The sequence below is a fragment of the Tachysurus fulvidraco genome, chromosome 22, assembly GCF_022655615.1.
Source record: "Tachysurus fulvidraco isolate hzauxx_2018 chromosome 22, HZAU_PFXX_2.0, whole genome shotgun sequence".
NCBI classification, from domain to species: domain Eukaryota; kingdom Metazoa; phylum Chordata; class Actinopteri; order Siluriformes; family Bagridae; genus Tachysurus; species Tachysurus fulvidraco.
The window spans coordinates 12,187,579-12,203,898 of NC_062539.1; the positions used below are offsets into that span (position 1 = coordinate 12,187,579).

Here is a 16,320-nt window from a genome sequence, read left to right on the forward strand (position 1 = left end):
TTGCAACCTGTGTCACATGCCAACTTAAATGATAAAACTGCTAAAACAACACATGCACCACTTACCCCAGTCGACTATCCAGTAGGTCCGTGGCAGAAACTGGGTATTGACGTGGTGGGTCCGTTTGACATTGGCCCTGCTAGTTGTAGATACGCCATCACATTGATTGACTACCATTCAAAATGGCCAGAGGTTGCTTTTGCACCTCATGTGACTGCATCTACCATTAATTGTTTTCTGAGTTCAGTGTTCAGCCAAAAATGTAACCCTCTGGAGATTGTTACCGATAATGGATCTCAGTTCCTGTCAACAGAGTTCAAACTATTTTTACAAGAAAGAGATTTAAAGCACATCCGTACTTCTATATATCACCCGGAAGGAAATGGAGCTGTGGAGCGTTGGAACAAGGTACTAAAGGAGACGATTCTGACTGCAGAAAGAGAGAGAGCTCAGTGGACATCGTTCATTGCGGACTTTCTACAAACGTATCGAGCTACACCTCACGCTGCTACAGGAATTTCTCCTTTTGAGCTGATGTTCGGAAGGAAAATGAGAACGAAATTGACAATTCTTCCAAAGGGCAATGTGAATCCTGCTATGGAAAAGGTGAAAACAAAAGTGATGCAACACCAGTGGAAAATGAAAGCGTACGTGGATACAAAGCGCAATGCAACGACTCCGGGACTCAAGGAAGGTGATTTTGTACGGGTGAGAAAACCTGTGCGTGTGAGAAAAGGGAAATAAAAATTCAGCAACCCCATGCAGATTGTTAGACGGAAGGGGACATATAGTTTTGAGCTGAGTGATGGACGAACTTGGGACATATCTCATCTGGCACCACTGAACACAGAATTTGCTCAGGTTCCTGAACACTCTGAACAATCCACTACTGCACCACCTGGACGTAGTAACAACCAGTTGGAAGGGCATTGTAGAAGGAAACCAGCATGGTTGAAAGACTATGTAACTTAAACTGCCATAGTAGGAAAAAGAAGAGAGTGATGGTGAAAAGGAATGATACAGAAGTTGAATTTGGACAAGTTGTTGTTTTAAATTGAAAGGATGTTCACGTAACTATTCATGCTATATGTGGTTGTCAATAGACATTGGTAGAAATTGTTTTTCTTAATCTGAGTAAAAATTACTGTTAAGCAACTGTAACTGCTGAGGAAAAACAAATTAAGTAAGGGGGGGATGTTGTGTTCTCATTACATTGCTAATTAATAGATGTACACTAGATGGAGCTAGTGTGTGATAGCTAGAAGGGTAGCAGGAGAGAAGAAGTGAAGTTGCACATGTTGCTAATGTTCAGTAAAAGAAACCTGTTTGGTACTCGGTGTATGGCCTTATTATTTCATGCGAATACACAACAATGTCTCACTTTAGGAGAATAAATAAAAAGAAACAAAACCCATTTTATTGTAATTGGTATGTTATAAAAAATTTTTTAAAAGGACTGCCTAATTTGGCTTATACAATACATACCCCCCCCCCTTAACCCCCAAAACTGTGTGTTTCTTTTCTTGAAATAATTACTGTGTGTATTATATAGTTTGAGTAATTAGTGTGTGATGTGCTGCTGTTCCTCGGGGAAGTGGAAGATGGTAGAAGTGTTGAATTCTCAGCTGAACCGGATGAACACCTAAACTCACGTCACTGGATTTTTTTCTTTTAATATTCCTTATGTTTACCTTCTGCTCTATGTTTATGTTCTGTAAAACTGTTTTGAGACAATGTCTATTGTAAAAAGCGCTATACGAATAAACTTGAATTGAATAAGTCTCAGAGTTTAGTGACCTCTGTGGTGCAGGGCCAAGTACACTCTCATGTAGTGAATAAAGTTTATACGATAGATTATCTGTACAGTCCTCACTGTCAGCTACAGAATCTTAGAGTCATAAATGCTGTCATTTCTAAAGCAGGCAGTGATCCAGCTGCTCTAGATGCTTGTTTGGCAATAAATATAGAAACCTGTTCTGTATCCAGGGCAGACTGTTTATTTGGGTTTAATGGGTGGGTATTTTTTACTTTTCGTTTGTTACGTCACTTGGTGTCCACAGGTGCATATAATCTGTGAGTTTGCGTGTGGATGCAGGTTGGAAGGGGGTGAGTAGCTGGGACGCTCACTTTCTGTTGATCGTTTCATTTCTTTTGGACATTTCTTTGGATATACGTTTCCTTTGAACGTTTCTTTTTGATTTACAGTTACATCTTTTTCCATTTATTGGAGATCATCTTATCTTGCCATCATTGCCATCATACCAATGTTTTAAACAAGAAACAGCCAGGAATTGAATCTTTTATTCCTAATGTGGAATATTTTTTTCCTTCAGGTTCATGTGTACTGTCACAACATCCACCTGCATCTTATTCAGAGACTCATGCTACCCAAGAGGATTTAATGCATTTCCCAACTCAGTCAGTTCAACAACCACAATATACTGTTCGATCTAATACAAGGCAGACACCTTCTGCATTACCCAGCACTAGTCATGATAATGGACATGTACATGGACCTAGAGTGCAGGGTGCACATGGATCAAGTTCACATGATGGCTTGGAAGGAGGAAGTGTTTTTTTTTTTTTTAATTGCTGCCCTATTAATTCAGCAACATAATGCGGCTTCGCTTCCACCAAGGGAGGTCTCATTCGTTGATGGTGATCCATTAGTTTACTATGATTTTATACGGACATTTGAAGATGTAGTGGAAAGGAAAGCAGTTGGTGATGCAGATTGTTTACATTTTCTGGAGCAGTACACTAGAGGACAACCTAAGGAGCTTGTTAGGAGCTGTCAGCACATGATTCCTTCTCAAGGGTACATAAGGGCCAAAGCTTTGCTAAGGATAAGGTAAGGATAACCTCAACTTACATGGAGAAGGCACTCTTATGGAAAACAAAGTCTGAGGATGCTAAAGCTCTGCAGGATTATGGCTTGTTTCTCAGAAGTTGTTGTAATGTTATGCAGAATATTCATTACATGAATGAGTTGAATCTTGCCACCAATATGCGAGTCATTCTTGCGAAACTTCCTTATAAGTTGAGAAAAATGGAGGATAGTGGCATATGATTTACAGGAGAGATGTAATCACCCAGCTTGTTTTTCTGACATTGTGAATTTCATAGAAAGACAAGTGAAAATAGTCACAGATCCAGTATTTGGAAACATTCAAGATGTTCTGCCTAGTGGGGGTAGAAACCTGAATGTAAAGTTACCTCGTTCCAAATCTAGAAGCAGTTTTGCCACCACAGTCACTGCAACTGATGTGAAGGACTGTAGTGGGAAGACTGTAAACAGAATCTGTCTTTACTGTGAAGGGCAACACAAATTGGACTTCTGTAAAAGGCTCGCTGAAAAATCTCATGGAGAAAAGATGAATTTTCTGAAGAAGAATGGGATTTGTTTCGGTTGCTTATGTACAGGGCATGTCAGCCATGATTACAAGGAGAGAAGCATATGTAAGAGATGTCACCTCAAGCACCCAAGTCTTCTTCATATTTCTTCATCAGAGAAAAAGAGCATTCAGTACACTAGGAAAGAAGAATCAAAGCCACTGGGTAGTGCTTTGGTCTCGCTTTAATCCAGTGCTCTTACTGGGGCTGGTAAAGACAAGTGTGCCTTGTCTGTTGTTCCTGTATGTGTAAAATCTAAGAAGGGAAGTAAAGTGGTGATCACCTATGCATTCCTGGATTCTGGAAGTTCTGCAACTTTCTGCACAGCTCAATCTCTCTGCCAAGAAAATCAACATACTAATAAGAACCATGAACCTGTGATCTTGCATGGCAAAATTATACTTCAAGATCTGTGTCGAGAGAAAATTGGATGGGACAGCACTATTCCAACAGTGTACATTCAGCGATGGACAAGTTAGTTGGACGAACTTTATGAATTGGATAAATTTAAGGTTCGCAGGTGTTTTAAGCCCGACAATTTTGGAAAAGTTACATTTGCCCAATTACATCACTTTTCAGATGCCAGCGAGAAAGGTTATGGCACTGTATCGTATTTGTTGCCTCTCAATGATCAGAGAATTGCCCATTCTACTCTGCTAATGAGTAAAGCAAGAGTGACACCTTTTGAGAGTAATCTCTATCCCTCGTCTGGAGCACACTACTGCTATGCTTGCAAGTCGTATGGACAAGTTGTGGAAAAGAGAGCTGAACATAAATCTTCAGGATTCTGTATTCTGGACAGACAGAACCTCTGTTCTTAAATACATCCAAAATGAGACTATTTGGTTCAAATGTTGGGTTAGGGTTAAACCTGGGCTTGGGTTAGGGTTAGGGTTAAACCTGGGCTTGGGTTATTGTTAAACCTGGGCTTGAATGGAGTCAGGGCCGTTCTCATACACATCTGGAGCTACTCATTAGTGACTCTGGAACAATATTTAGATTTGATTATGTTCATTGTAGAGAAAGCTGCCTCGCAGTTGTATGTAGAGCCAAACATGGTCAGGATGTATAGGGCTACCTTCCTCAGACCTGGGAAAGCTCTCAGGGACGCTGTCTTCAGATTTGAGTGGATACAGTATGTTTGTTCAAAACCTGTATGTTTTGTCTCATAATGGCGTTTCACATTGCCACTTTTAATGAGACAAACTGGTTTAGTGGGAAGTGGGAACAGAAATGAGTCTGTCCATTCTGGAGTAAATGTTTTCGCTGTCCACTTTTCTTATTTTGGAGAGCGTCATTTGTTTGTTTATTCTTTCTTTTTCTCTCTCACTCGTCTGTTTCTCTCCCTTTTTCTCTCTCAGTCTCACTCGTCTGTTTCTCTCCCTTCAGGAATGCACAGATTTGATTGGCTGAGTGGTATCACGTGGGATGACTTAACTCGCATGCAATTGGTCTGTGCGTTTCCACTACCACTACCATAAAGATGGCAAAAGCTGCACCGGTTAAAATAGAAGCATCCCGTCAAGTTTTAAAGCATAACCTTTTGTTTTGGCTGTAGGTCCGGGTGCGTATTGGACAGCTTCTGGTTTACGTTATGGAGTAATCTTCACGTGTTTGACCATAAGAGCTGTTCATCTTGAAATATTATCTTCACTTGATACAGACTCTCTTATTCATGGATTAAGACGATTTATTGCACGTCGAGGACAAGTAGTTAAGATACGTTCAGACAATGGTACTAACATTGTCGGTGCCCAACGTGAGTTGCAGGAAGCCAAAAACAACTGGAATCATAAATCAATTTCAATCCTCCGTCTGGTTCACACTTTGGAGGAATTTGGGAGCGGCTTATAAGGTCTGTAAGAGAGATTCTAAACGCTTTCCTTGGAAGACAAAGTTTGGATGAGGAGGGTCTACACATACTAATTTGTGAAATTGAATCAATCCTTAACAGTCGCCCTGTATCTAGAGCATCAATGGATGTTAATGATTTGGAAGCCCTTACTCCTAACCATCTCCTTTTGCTGAAGACTCAGCCATCTTTACCACCTGGACTGTTTGAGAAGGATGATTTGTATTCACGTCGAAGGTGGCGACAGGTCCAGTACATGGAGGATCTATTTTGGAAAAGGTGGATCGGGGAGTATCTACTGGAACTACAAGAACACCAGAAGTGACTGGTGAAGAAAGACTGCTCTTTGGAATGGTTAGGTGTTATATATGCAGGTAATATATAGTATACAATGATGTGATGGGCAAATCATGTTATTTTTTGTTCATTTAAAGATTTATATTCATTTATAGAACACTTTTTTAAATGAACCCCATTATTTGATAAATGATTAATGTCATTAATCAAATATACATATAAACAAATTAATGATACATCAAAAGATTAATGTCTGCATTCATCACATCACATTTTAGTCCTTTTATCTCTGTCCTGCTACATTAACAGGAGAAATTTCTTCCACAGCTTTTACTCCTCCAGTCCAGAGTCAAATCACTTCTCTCCATATCATTCCGGGTGACATGAATCAGACTGAGGCTCGACAAGCTTGCAGAGAAAATTACACCGACCTCATCACTGTGTACTCTGATGAAAACAACACTGAACTTGCTAAACTGGTGATAAAGGATGGTGTGGGTTCTGGCTGGATCGGACTCTCTCGCAATAATTTAAGTGAGAAATGGTCTAATGGTGATCCTGTAACATTCAGAAATCTGACAGGGGATTGTGGGACATCGAGCTGCTGTGCTACTATGAAGGCCGATGGTTCATGGGAAAGTCTTCAGTGCACAGTGACAAGATATTTCATGTGCTATGAACAAGGTAACTTTTGACCTATTATACATTTATGATGTAGATCTGTACTTATTGTAATATTTCTGTCTGACAGGCTGTGTATTCTTTTATGTCTTTAGATGCTACCTCACCGACTCGTAATTATCATCTAATCCTTGAGAATAAGACCTGGTATGAAGCTCAGCATTACTGTAGACAGAGATACACTGACCTGGTCAGCATCAGAGATCAGCAGCACAATGAAGAGGTGATGATTAAAGGGTTAAACAGCAGCACACCCTTCTGGATCGGCCTGCTGTGTGATGACTGGCAGTGGATTGATGGAGGAATCTCTGCCTATAGAAACTGGCATTGGCAGAGCTGTGAACCTTATCCATCACCACACAACTGTGTAGTACTGAGTGGAGAGAGATGGTACTCATGGCTATGCAATAATTCATATCCTGCTTTGTGCTACTATAGTAAGTGTCGACTTCCTGAAGAGTAAAATCATCTCAGCAATCTTCTGTATGATGACTAGAACACCGCTGGTGTGAGTCTCTGTCTCTGATATCACTCTAAACAATCCTCCTCCTTTTGGTGTTTTGTGTCTCTATCAGGTTACATCCATGTGAGTGAAGAGGCTCTGAGCTGGGAGGAAGCGCTGGATTACTGTGATAAAGAGAACAGAACTGGATTGTTGCAGATTGAGTCCGAACATGACCAGACTGATGTGGAGAATGAGCTCAGAAGGAGGCGTGTCTCTGAGCCTGTGTGGGTGGGGCTTAGACAGAGCCAGCTCTTCGGGTTCTGGATTTGGCCCGATGGGAAAGCTGTGTTTCCGTACTCCAACTGGGATGAAGGGAAACAGCCTGAGCATCAACTCTCTCAGCACTGCGGTGCCGTCGTTCCACAGAGCTACAGATGGAAAGACATGAACTGTGAGGCTCAGTACAAAGCTCTGTGTCACATCAGATGTTCTCCATGAACCCACTATACATTCATTTTATATATTTATCAATAGTTTTTTTTTATATTTGAATGCATTCTTTATATATATTTATTGGGGTTTTTTTTCTATCCCATCACATACGTAATTATTCATAATAATGAATTTAATTTAAAGCTTAGAGACAACATGGTTATTTGTGGGAAAATTTTAATATAACTACGCTGATAGAAATATGAATTCTTGGAAAAAAAATGAGATCCAATGCATTTACATTTCTAACCATTTTAAACATTATATATTAACTTACATGTGAAACTCACATAGTGTAATGAGTCTGTCTGTTTTCCTTTGTTTCTGTCTGCTGTCATTCCCTGCTGTTAATTGTTGGCCCCACCCACTTATTTGTTACCATGGACATTAATTGCACTCAATCTCTTCCCCAGGTGTTTTGTCCTAGTCTTTGATTGTCTCCGCCTTGTGATTGGTTCTTGTTCACTATATCTACTCTGTTTGTCCACTTCCCTGGTGTTAGTTGTTGTTGGTGTAGTATGTTATCTGGTTATGTCCCTGTTCCTGTGCCGCTCAGTGTTCTGCCCTGTTTTTGCCTGCCTATCTGTTTGTTTCTTATTTTGGTTTAGTAAAAGTTCAAACTGCACTTGGATCCTCACTCGCCTTTGTCTCTTCATGACACATAGGGTTTGATTATTTTTAATCACCTTTTTTTTTGCTTTTTAAAAGTAATACTGAAATAAATGTTTTAAAAAGATTATGTATTTTTGAAGCCATTTTGAATTTTCACTAAAGGTTGTAAACATCTATAGCTATTTATATATCTAAATTCCACATACAAACACCACACTCCCATTAAACCCAAATAATCAGTCTGCCCTGGATACAGAACAGGTTTCTAGATTTATTGCCAAACAAGCTGTAAGATTCTGCAGCTGACAGTGAGGACTTTAAATCATTTAAACTTTAGTCTCTACAAGAGTGTGTACTGCTCGGTCCTGCATCACAGAGGTCACGAAACTCAGACTTTAAACAAACCAGTGACGTGAGTTTAGGTGTTCATCCGGTTCAGCTGAGAATTCAACACTTCTACCATCTTCCACTTCCCCAAGGAACAGCAGCACATCACACACTAATTACTCAAACTATATAATACACATAGTAATTATTTCAAGAAAAGAAACACACAGGTTTGGGGGTTAAAAGGGGGATTTGTTTATTATTTTAAACCAAATTAGGCAGTGCTTAAAAAACAATTTATTAACATACCAATTACAATAAAATGGGCTTTGTTTTTTTTTTTTTAATTCTGTTAAAGTGACATTAAAGGTTTGGGACAAATTCAACACCAATTATCAGGGAATGTCCAGAGACTTTTATACACACAGCAAATAAACATTGAAACAAAAATACTAAAAAATAATTTGTATTCAAATGTGAGTCTGTAGAGGAAAGAACTCACTCCTGGATACACAAAGCTACTTAAAATCTACTGTAAGAGGGGAAAAAAGCATAAAATCAGGGTTCTGCTTTGAAAATGGAGCTGATGTGTGTGTAAAAGTCTGAAACTTAAAAAAAAAAAAACATTTTTTTAAACTTGCACTTAAAGCTTTTCTCCTCTGCACTGTGCCTTGTATAAAATAAAATCATGTGCAGGATCACTGGCAGAAACACGGCACCGTGCAGAGGGACTTTCACACGCTACAGTACAAATATATATATACATATATTTTTTAACAAAAATAATTTCAGCATTTCAAATCAAGCCACATCATCTGCATGACTTACATTCAGTGTTGTTACTAAAAATACTTTATCAGCAGGTTTAAAACAACCCTGCGTTCCATGTACAATATGCTACAAGGTTTTATACAGCTCATTATTTACACGGCTCCGGGGCGCTATCCAGAGTCGCCTTCCTGTTGGCCGTTAATGCGCCCGTGTGCAGAACAGAACACTGTGTTCAGGCATGTGGCGATAATCAGCTATACGATATAAATCACGATACTTTACAATTATCATTATTGTGGAAAGTTAAAGCTGTGAAAGGATGTGATGGGATTGTGATTGTATTTGAACTGACATCTAAACCTGTGATGATCCACACTGCACTAATACATTTCATCTTAAACCATTTACTATTATTTTAAGTACAATATCAGACTTAGAAGACTGGGCAGTTAAATGATATGGCACACGCCTGAACATGTTAAACGAAAAGGAAATAAAAATAAAACCAACTCACAACATGGACACACAGTGCAAGTCAAAGAACGAGTCAGCTGTGTCTAAAACTTTGGCCCCTGTAAACTATTAACTGCTACAACACGACTTTAACGACATGCTGCATGACAAACAGGTGAATGAAGTTAGACAGCGAGATGCTCAACACTTCTGCGCCTCATCTCCATACACCTTCCTCTGCATCGTCTGCCACAAAGCTGCTGTAAGTCACTGACTGCGTTCACATCCTCCTTTCTGGTGTAAATCCTGGAAACTCCACAAACGTGCTGATATCACGGCTCTATGTCGTGACTGACTCCGGTGCTGCTGTGATTTAAAATGACTTTAATAAGAGCCCTAAGATGCGCTCTGTTAAACTGGTCTGAAACTAAAGTGGACGTGAATGGAGCTCGACTGCACGTCGTCCACGCCTAACAGTGAGGTATAGCGTTCTACAGACTATCAGCACACGTACATCTGTAACCATGTGACCAAGGGGACTCGGTGTAAGTAATAAACTGCAACACATAGGATTGACAGAATAAAGCAAATCAAAGGAGATGCTTATTTACACACCTTGTCGAATTTCAACCCCCATAGTGCAGTGCGCACAGCACTAATTATAAAAGTATAGGGGCTGAAAACACAAGGTGTGTGTGGGCCACATTGTGAGGATGTCACAACACACACTTTTGCATTTGGTTTGCATCAAACATTTCCTCTTCCACAAAAAATAAAACAAGCAAAAACCCAGAAACCACAGGGAGCCAGATCGATGTTATCTGATCTATAAAAGAAGACATGGCTTGCATGTGAGAAAAAGGTGTGAAAGTAAAGGCGAGAGAGTGATAACACTCTTCAGCAATTTGGCTGTTTAATGCTCAAGATTGTTACTCTAATGTAGTAAATTATTACTTAAGGACATTAAAATATTAGTAAGCGATGTAATCAGTGGTCTAAACTGTTATTAGTACAGATATGAACATTAGGAGAGTTTTTTGTTTTAAGTCATTTCTGTCGAAATCTTGCCCACATATGGCATCTGGACGAGATTAAAGTTGCACATCATGTGAAAACTGCACAAGATTTTTACTTTCACATGAGCACGACTGAGACGTCAGATGAAACCTGTGGCACAAAGAAAGACTATGTTCAATAATATAAACATGAGTGTTAACATGATATTAACAAGTACATGTATAGCGCTTGCTCATATTCATGAAGTCTACTAGTGTGTATACATTTTGGGAAATAAAACCAGGTAGAATGCTAATAAAATACTGAAGGTACAGAGAAATAAAACTAATAAGATTGAGATCAAAAGAGGGATTATATAAAAAAAAGTCTCCTGAACCTCAGCTTTATTTTAGAGTTTTGTAGCTGAGGTTGGAGGATTATCTGTAAGGTTTGGATAATCAATACTCTTACGGGTCGCCGTGCCGTGCACGGCACGGAAGTAGCAGTGACCACTAGGGGATGACCCAGAAACAAGCTTCAATTCTTTAAACTTTCAAAACTTTAAAGCATCAAATCCTCCAAAAACACGAAAAAACCTATTTACCTAGTAAAGTTTATACTCTCAATATTTTTTTAAGCCCACACACAAAGCACAATATGATTCACAGCCTTCATACAATTAGAAAAAAATTTCGGACAAAACTGACCTAGGTGGCGCTAGACCGGTTTTTCCCTTACCTTTAGACGCGTCTCTTTCTTCACTGGGGTAATATATTCCAACACAAATAATCCACAAAAATCCACACAGGTCCAAGGAATTGAAATCTTTTAATCCAAAACGCTCTGGTCGCGCCGCAAATATTCCGGTAGTGTTCTGAAATCTGGAAACAGAAGTGCGCCATCATCTCGTTTTGCCGCTCTAACTCCTAATTGGGGAGTTAAAAGTCTACGTCATATTTATAGCCCAGGTCCTAACGAATCAAATAAGCCCTCATTTGAGCCAATCGGTGCTGGTATGGCAGAGATAGACGGCTGGGAAGCCAATGGTGGCATGACCTCATTTTTGGGAACCCGCCTTTGACTGACAATTACTCCTTCCAATAGCAATGAAATGGGCTGGGACCTTTACAGCCGTTTAGCCAATAAGCAGACGATTCCAACGGTATATGACATGCCGTATGTTCTTTGCCTGTGTCTGCGTGAACTGGATGCGCAGAAGAATTCTTGCGTAATCCCTGACCTTTTGTCCCTCTCACAGCTCAGGGTGTCAAGTTACAGGCCTGTTTTCACACCAGAGAGATAGAGAGAGAGTCTAGGCTTGTTTATGGTTTGTCAGACTGAGCCTGCAGCCTTTTATTTCAAAGTTATATAGTAAACAAGTACACAAAAACGCTGCACCCGACGACCAGGGCCGTAGAAAAATATTCATATAAAATCCATTTTTGGGTCTTTTGACTTGAATTTTTTTTGGTGAAAGCCAAGACATGTGCCTATGACTCTCAGTTGTTGGTTTGTCCCTAACATGTTCCAGAAAAATAAGATTAATCAGTTTATCAGAAAAACAACCCAAACGGACAGGAAAATCTGCATTAAAACCCCTGTAACTTTGTGCCAGTAAGGCCTAGAATCAATCTGAAACTAGTTTCTGAAACTAGAGAATCTCTTCTTTCAAATGAGACCAGTGTGTGTCAAAGTATGTGGGAGCTGTACAACTTTTTGTTGGGCAATGCATATAGGCGGAGGTCCATAAGAGGTGACCGTGTTGGTTTGAAGAGTAACTCAACAGTCCATCACGACTGTCACCAGTCTTATTTCATCATAAGATATATATTTATATTTATTTATAAATATTATAATTATTTTTTATATTCTATAGAATATTATAGCACAGCACAGCACAGCTGAACGTCTCAGACATATTACTGATTGGACATTGGCTCTGACTGTAACTTAAACGACTGGTTTATATTAATATTAATGCTCATTAGGTTTCCCAGGTCAGGAATGTTCGATACTGGTAGTGAGTGTTTATCACAGCTGTAATATCAGTGAGAACCGAACCTCAGGACCTAACACCTCCCTCAAAACTATAAAGTGTTAGCATGTGATATTAATGTCATTCCTTCATAAATGAATTGAATTGAATGAATTATTGGTAAATCTCTGTGGTATAAGTGGAATATTAACACACTCCTGATCGCACTGATAAACAAACATAATCTACATTAAGGGGGGAAAAACCACACTTATTTCCCCTTTTGTGCATTATTTTCATACGTTCTTTTTTTTTTCTTTTTTTCTTTTTTCTGAGTTTTTTCTTTCTTACTTTAGACCTGTATAAGAACCGGCTCGGAGCCTTATATAAGAGCCTTAACCTGTGTGATGACATTATTACAGCGCGCACACATTCAGGTTGGACTCATCTGGAGATTATAAATAAAAATCATTCCTTAATTTTCTAGTCACTCTATCTTGTACTGTTTAAATTAAGTTTCACAAGGGAGCATAAATGTGGATTATTTCCTCAGCAGAGATCCAACATGTGGGAAATGATGTCATGGAGAAAACAGAAGCTGCAGCACAAACCACATGCAAATGTTAAAATGCAGACAGGACAGTTAATAAAACTCTCTGTCCTGTTTTATTTCTTCATCACTTCAGTGGAATGTATCAGGACAAGGGACAGTGTTGTTTATGATGATATTCAAGTTTAATAATTAATCCAGTCTGCAGCGGCCATAACGCCATGACGCAGGAGCACTTCATCTCATTTACCTGAGGAAGGTTAAACCTTTCTTCCTTTTTTCTGTAAATGATGCACATATCAGCTCATCAGCTCCTGTTGACCTTAAACACGTGATCATGTGGATGTTAAAGGGGTTTGAGTTGAACGTTAAGCCTCCATTCAGCAGCGAGCAGCTCATCAGGTAAGACTGCAGCACTTTACCTGGATCTGTTCACCTGATCTCTTTCTCACTGATTCACACACGGCTTTTATCATTTACACTTCACACAAACACACAGCGAGCTTCTGTACAGGCCATTTTATCATTATTATTATTATTATTATTATTATTATTATTACTATTACTATTATTATTATTATTATTATTATTATTATTATTATTATTATTATTTTAACACCCAGGGCATCACCTCAGCACTGCTGTCACCATGGTAACCGTGTCAGCCCTACTTCTCCTGCTCTCTGGTAAATATTTCATTATAGTCTATAAACTGTAAAGAATCTTAAACAGCTTTAAAACCTCTTATGGACGTCCGCCTATATCCATTGTCCAACAAAAAGTGGTACAGCTCCCACATACTTTGACACACAGGGGTGAAGTAAAACTGCAACCCAGTAGAACATAAGTGCATGACCTTTTTTTACTGGTTATTGTTTCATTCATGGGTTTTTTGTGCATCCTTTTAAGTCTGCACTGTACTGGATTTCCCAATAACAATGTGTGACCTCTGATAGTTTATCAATGGAATGTAAAGATTTTAAAAATATAGAAAAGATTAGAATTGCATGCAAGTAATTTATTTAAAAAATTAAACAAACTAAATAGAGAAACAATCACATAAATAAACAAACAAACAAACAAACACAAGAGCACCATCTCTATCTGAGAATCATTTCTGCAGCTGAGGTCAAGTGACTTTTGAGTAAAAGCCAAAGTAATCAAATCTGAATTTAGAATTTTACACAACTACTACTACAGGTGATGGGGTTTGTAGCTCAAGCACACATTCAACATTCAATATATTTAATCAGAAAATCATCACATCACATTTCAGTCCTTTTATCTCTGTCCTGCTACATTAACAGGAGAAATATCTTCCACAGCTTTTACTCCTCCAGTCCAGAACCAACTCACTTCATTTCATATCATTCTGCGTGACAAGAATCATACTGAGGCTCAGAAAGCTTGCAGAGAAAATTACACCGACCTCGTCACTGTGTACTCTGATGAAGACAACACTAAACTGGCTGAACTGGTGATAAAGGCTGGTGTGGATTCTGGCTGGATCGGACTCTATCGCAGTGATTTTAGTGAGAAATGGTCTAATGGTGATCCTGTAACATTCAGAAATCTGGCAGGGGATTGTGGGACATCGAGCTACTGTGTTAGTATGAGGGTTGATGGTTCATGGGAAAGTCTTCAGTGTACAGAGACTAAACATTTCATGTGCTATGAACAAGGTAACTCCAGGTGACTTCATTACAGTATAACTATGAAATATAAATATAATATAGATAAATAAGATAATTGACATTTTTATTTTTGCAATTTCCACAGATGCTTCCTCAAAGACTCGTAATTATCATCTAATCCTTGAGAATAAGACCTGGTATGAAGCTCAGTGTTACTGTAGACAGAGATACACTGACCTGGTCAGCATCAGAGATCAGCAGCACAATGAAGAGGTGAGGATTAAAGGGTTAAACAGCATCACACCCTTCTGGATCGGCCTGCTGTGTGATGACTGGCAGTGGATTGATGAAGGAATCTCTGCCTATAGAAACTGGGATAGCAATCAACCTCTACCACAAGGCAACTGTGTAGCAGTGATAGAAGGGAGATGGTACTCAGCCCCATGCAGTAATCATCGATTTGCTTTGTGCTACTACAGTAAGTGTCGACTTCCTGAACAGTAAAATCATCTCAGCAATCTTCTGTATGATGACTAGAACACAGCTGGTGTGAGTCTCTGTCTCTGATATCACTCTAAACAATCCTCCTCCTTTTGGTGTTTTGTGTCTCTATCAGATTCCATCCATGTGAGTGAAGAGGCTCTGAGCTGGGAGAAAGCGCTGGATTACTGTGATAAAGAGAACAGAGCTGGAATTCTGATCATCGATTCTCAAGCTGAACAGGAACAGTTAGAGTCTGAGCTCATGAGGAGACGTGTCCCTCCAGGGTCTCTGTGGGTGGGGCTTGGACCAAACCGTCTCTTTGAGCTGAAGGTGTCCTCTGGTCCGCTGACCTGCGAGGACATACAGAGACAGAGCGAAGCTGACACACACACTGCAGACGCAGCACCAGATTATGTGATGGACTCCACTGAACTTCGAGTCGTGTGTAAACTGAAGTAAAGTTGTTTCATACATTAATGAAAGTTATTGTGAAATGTTTACTGTTTTAATATTTTTAATCTTATATTACCAACATAAAAACCTTGAATAAACACTACTGTTCTTTAATTATCAGTAAACATTCTGTTATATAATAAGAAGTATATATTGATTCTGAAATGTAACCTGGTGTTCTGATAGCAAAAAGGTATCTGCATTAATTTTACTCTCAGGCTTATGTTTTAAATAATTTCTTTTTGTTCTTTTTAAATAATTTCATATGTTTAGCTAATAAATATTATAATAAAAAATTGTTTCCCTGTTGGTCAAGCGTGTCATTGTTGCCTCATTCACTGCCATTTTATGGCTTTTATTTTGAAAATATGTGCCTCCCCCCCACACACACACACAAAGAGAGAGCGAGAGACACACACAAATAAATAAATGGAAATTAAACAATTCGTATTTGGTTAAATTGCGGTCAGTGATCCTTACCAAACACAACAACTCCCCCATTATTGTTTTTTTTTTTTTTTTGTTTTTTTTTTTTTTTATGGTTTAGATGTCACACTTGCCTGTCTTTAAGACTTGAGAGCCCTGATAATTACATATGCAAATAAAATTGTTTTAAAAAAAAAAGATTGGTAAATATATAAAATGAATGTATAGTGGGTTCATGGAGAACATCTGATGTGACACAGAGCTTTGTGCTGAGCCTCACTGGTTTCTGTAGGCAGAGATTCCTCCTCCATGCTACAGTCATCACACAGCAGGCCGATCCAGAAGGGTGTGCTGCTGTTTAACCCTTTAATCCACACCTCTTCATTGTGCTGCTGATCTCTGATGCTGACCAGGTCAGTGTATCTCTGTCTACAGTAATGCTGAGCTTCATACCAGGTCTTAGTCTCAAGGATTAGATGA

At 39.0% G+C, this 16,320-nt stretch overlaps 2 protein-coding genes and 1 long non-coding RNA gene across 3 annotated transcripts; 2 read left to right on the forward strand and 1 right to left on the reverse strand.

Moving 5' to 3' along the window:
• Positions 1-5,885: 5,885 nt before the first annotated feature.
• LOC125139969 (lymphocyte antigen 75-like) lies at positions 5,886-7,813 on the forward strand. The gene is made up of 2 exons (XM_047806710.1): positions 5,886-6,660; positions 6,799-7,813. Exons 1-2 carry the CDS (start codon positions 6,309-6,311, stop codon positions 7,164-7,166), a joined length of 720 nt encoding a protein of 239 aa, XP_047662666.1. The 5' UTR covers positions 5,886-6,308; the 3' UTR covers positions 7,167-7,813.
• Positions 7,814-10,364: 2,551 nt separating this feature from the next.
• Positions 10,365-11,117, reverse strand: LOC125139977. The gene is made up of 2 exons (XR_007139162.1): positions 11,058-11,117; positions 10,365-10,490 (listed from the first exon to the last, which is right to left on the reverse strand). It is a non-coding gene; the product is annotated as an uncharacterized LOC125139977 (long non-coding RNA).
• A 1,963-nt stretch (positions 11,118-13,080) lies between these two features.
• Positions 13,081-15,648, forward strand: LOC125139966 (secretory phospholipase A2 receptor-like). The gene is made up of 5 exons (XM_047806706.1): positions 13,081-13,246; positions 13,468-13,530; positions 14,170-14,526; positions 14,624-14,956; positions 15,095-15,648. The coding sequence occupies exons 2-5, from the start codon at positions 13,494-13,496 to the stop codon at positions 15,418-15,420; spliced, it is 1,053 nt and encodes a 350-aa protein (XP_047662662.1). The 5' UTR covers positions 13,081-13,246; positions 13,468-13,493; the 3' UTR covers positions 15,421-15,648.
• Positions 15,649-16,320: the final 672 nt, after the last annotated feature.

Coding starts and splice junctions, on each gene's coding strand:
- LOC125139969 (XM_047806710.1), top strand. CDS start 6,309: ATGTCTTTAGATGCTACCTCACCGACTCGTAATTATCATCTAATCCTT. Junction 6,661..6,798: donor TCCTGCTTTGTGCTACTATA/GTAAGTGTCGAC, acceptor TGTCTCTATCAG/GTTACATCCATGTGAGTGAA.
- LOC125139966 (XM_047806706.1), top strand. CDS start 13,494: ATGGTAACCGTGTCAGCCCTACTTCTCCTGCTCTCTG. Junction 13,531..14,169: donor CCTACTTCTCCTGCTCTCTG/GTAAATATTTCA, acceptor TATCTTCCACAG/CTTTTACTCCTCCAGTCCAG. Junction 14,957..15,094: donor ATTTGCTTTGTGCTACTACA/GTAAGTGTCGAC, acceptor TGTCTCTATCAG/ATTCCATCCATGTGAGTGAA.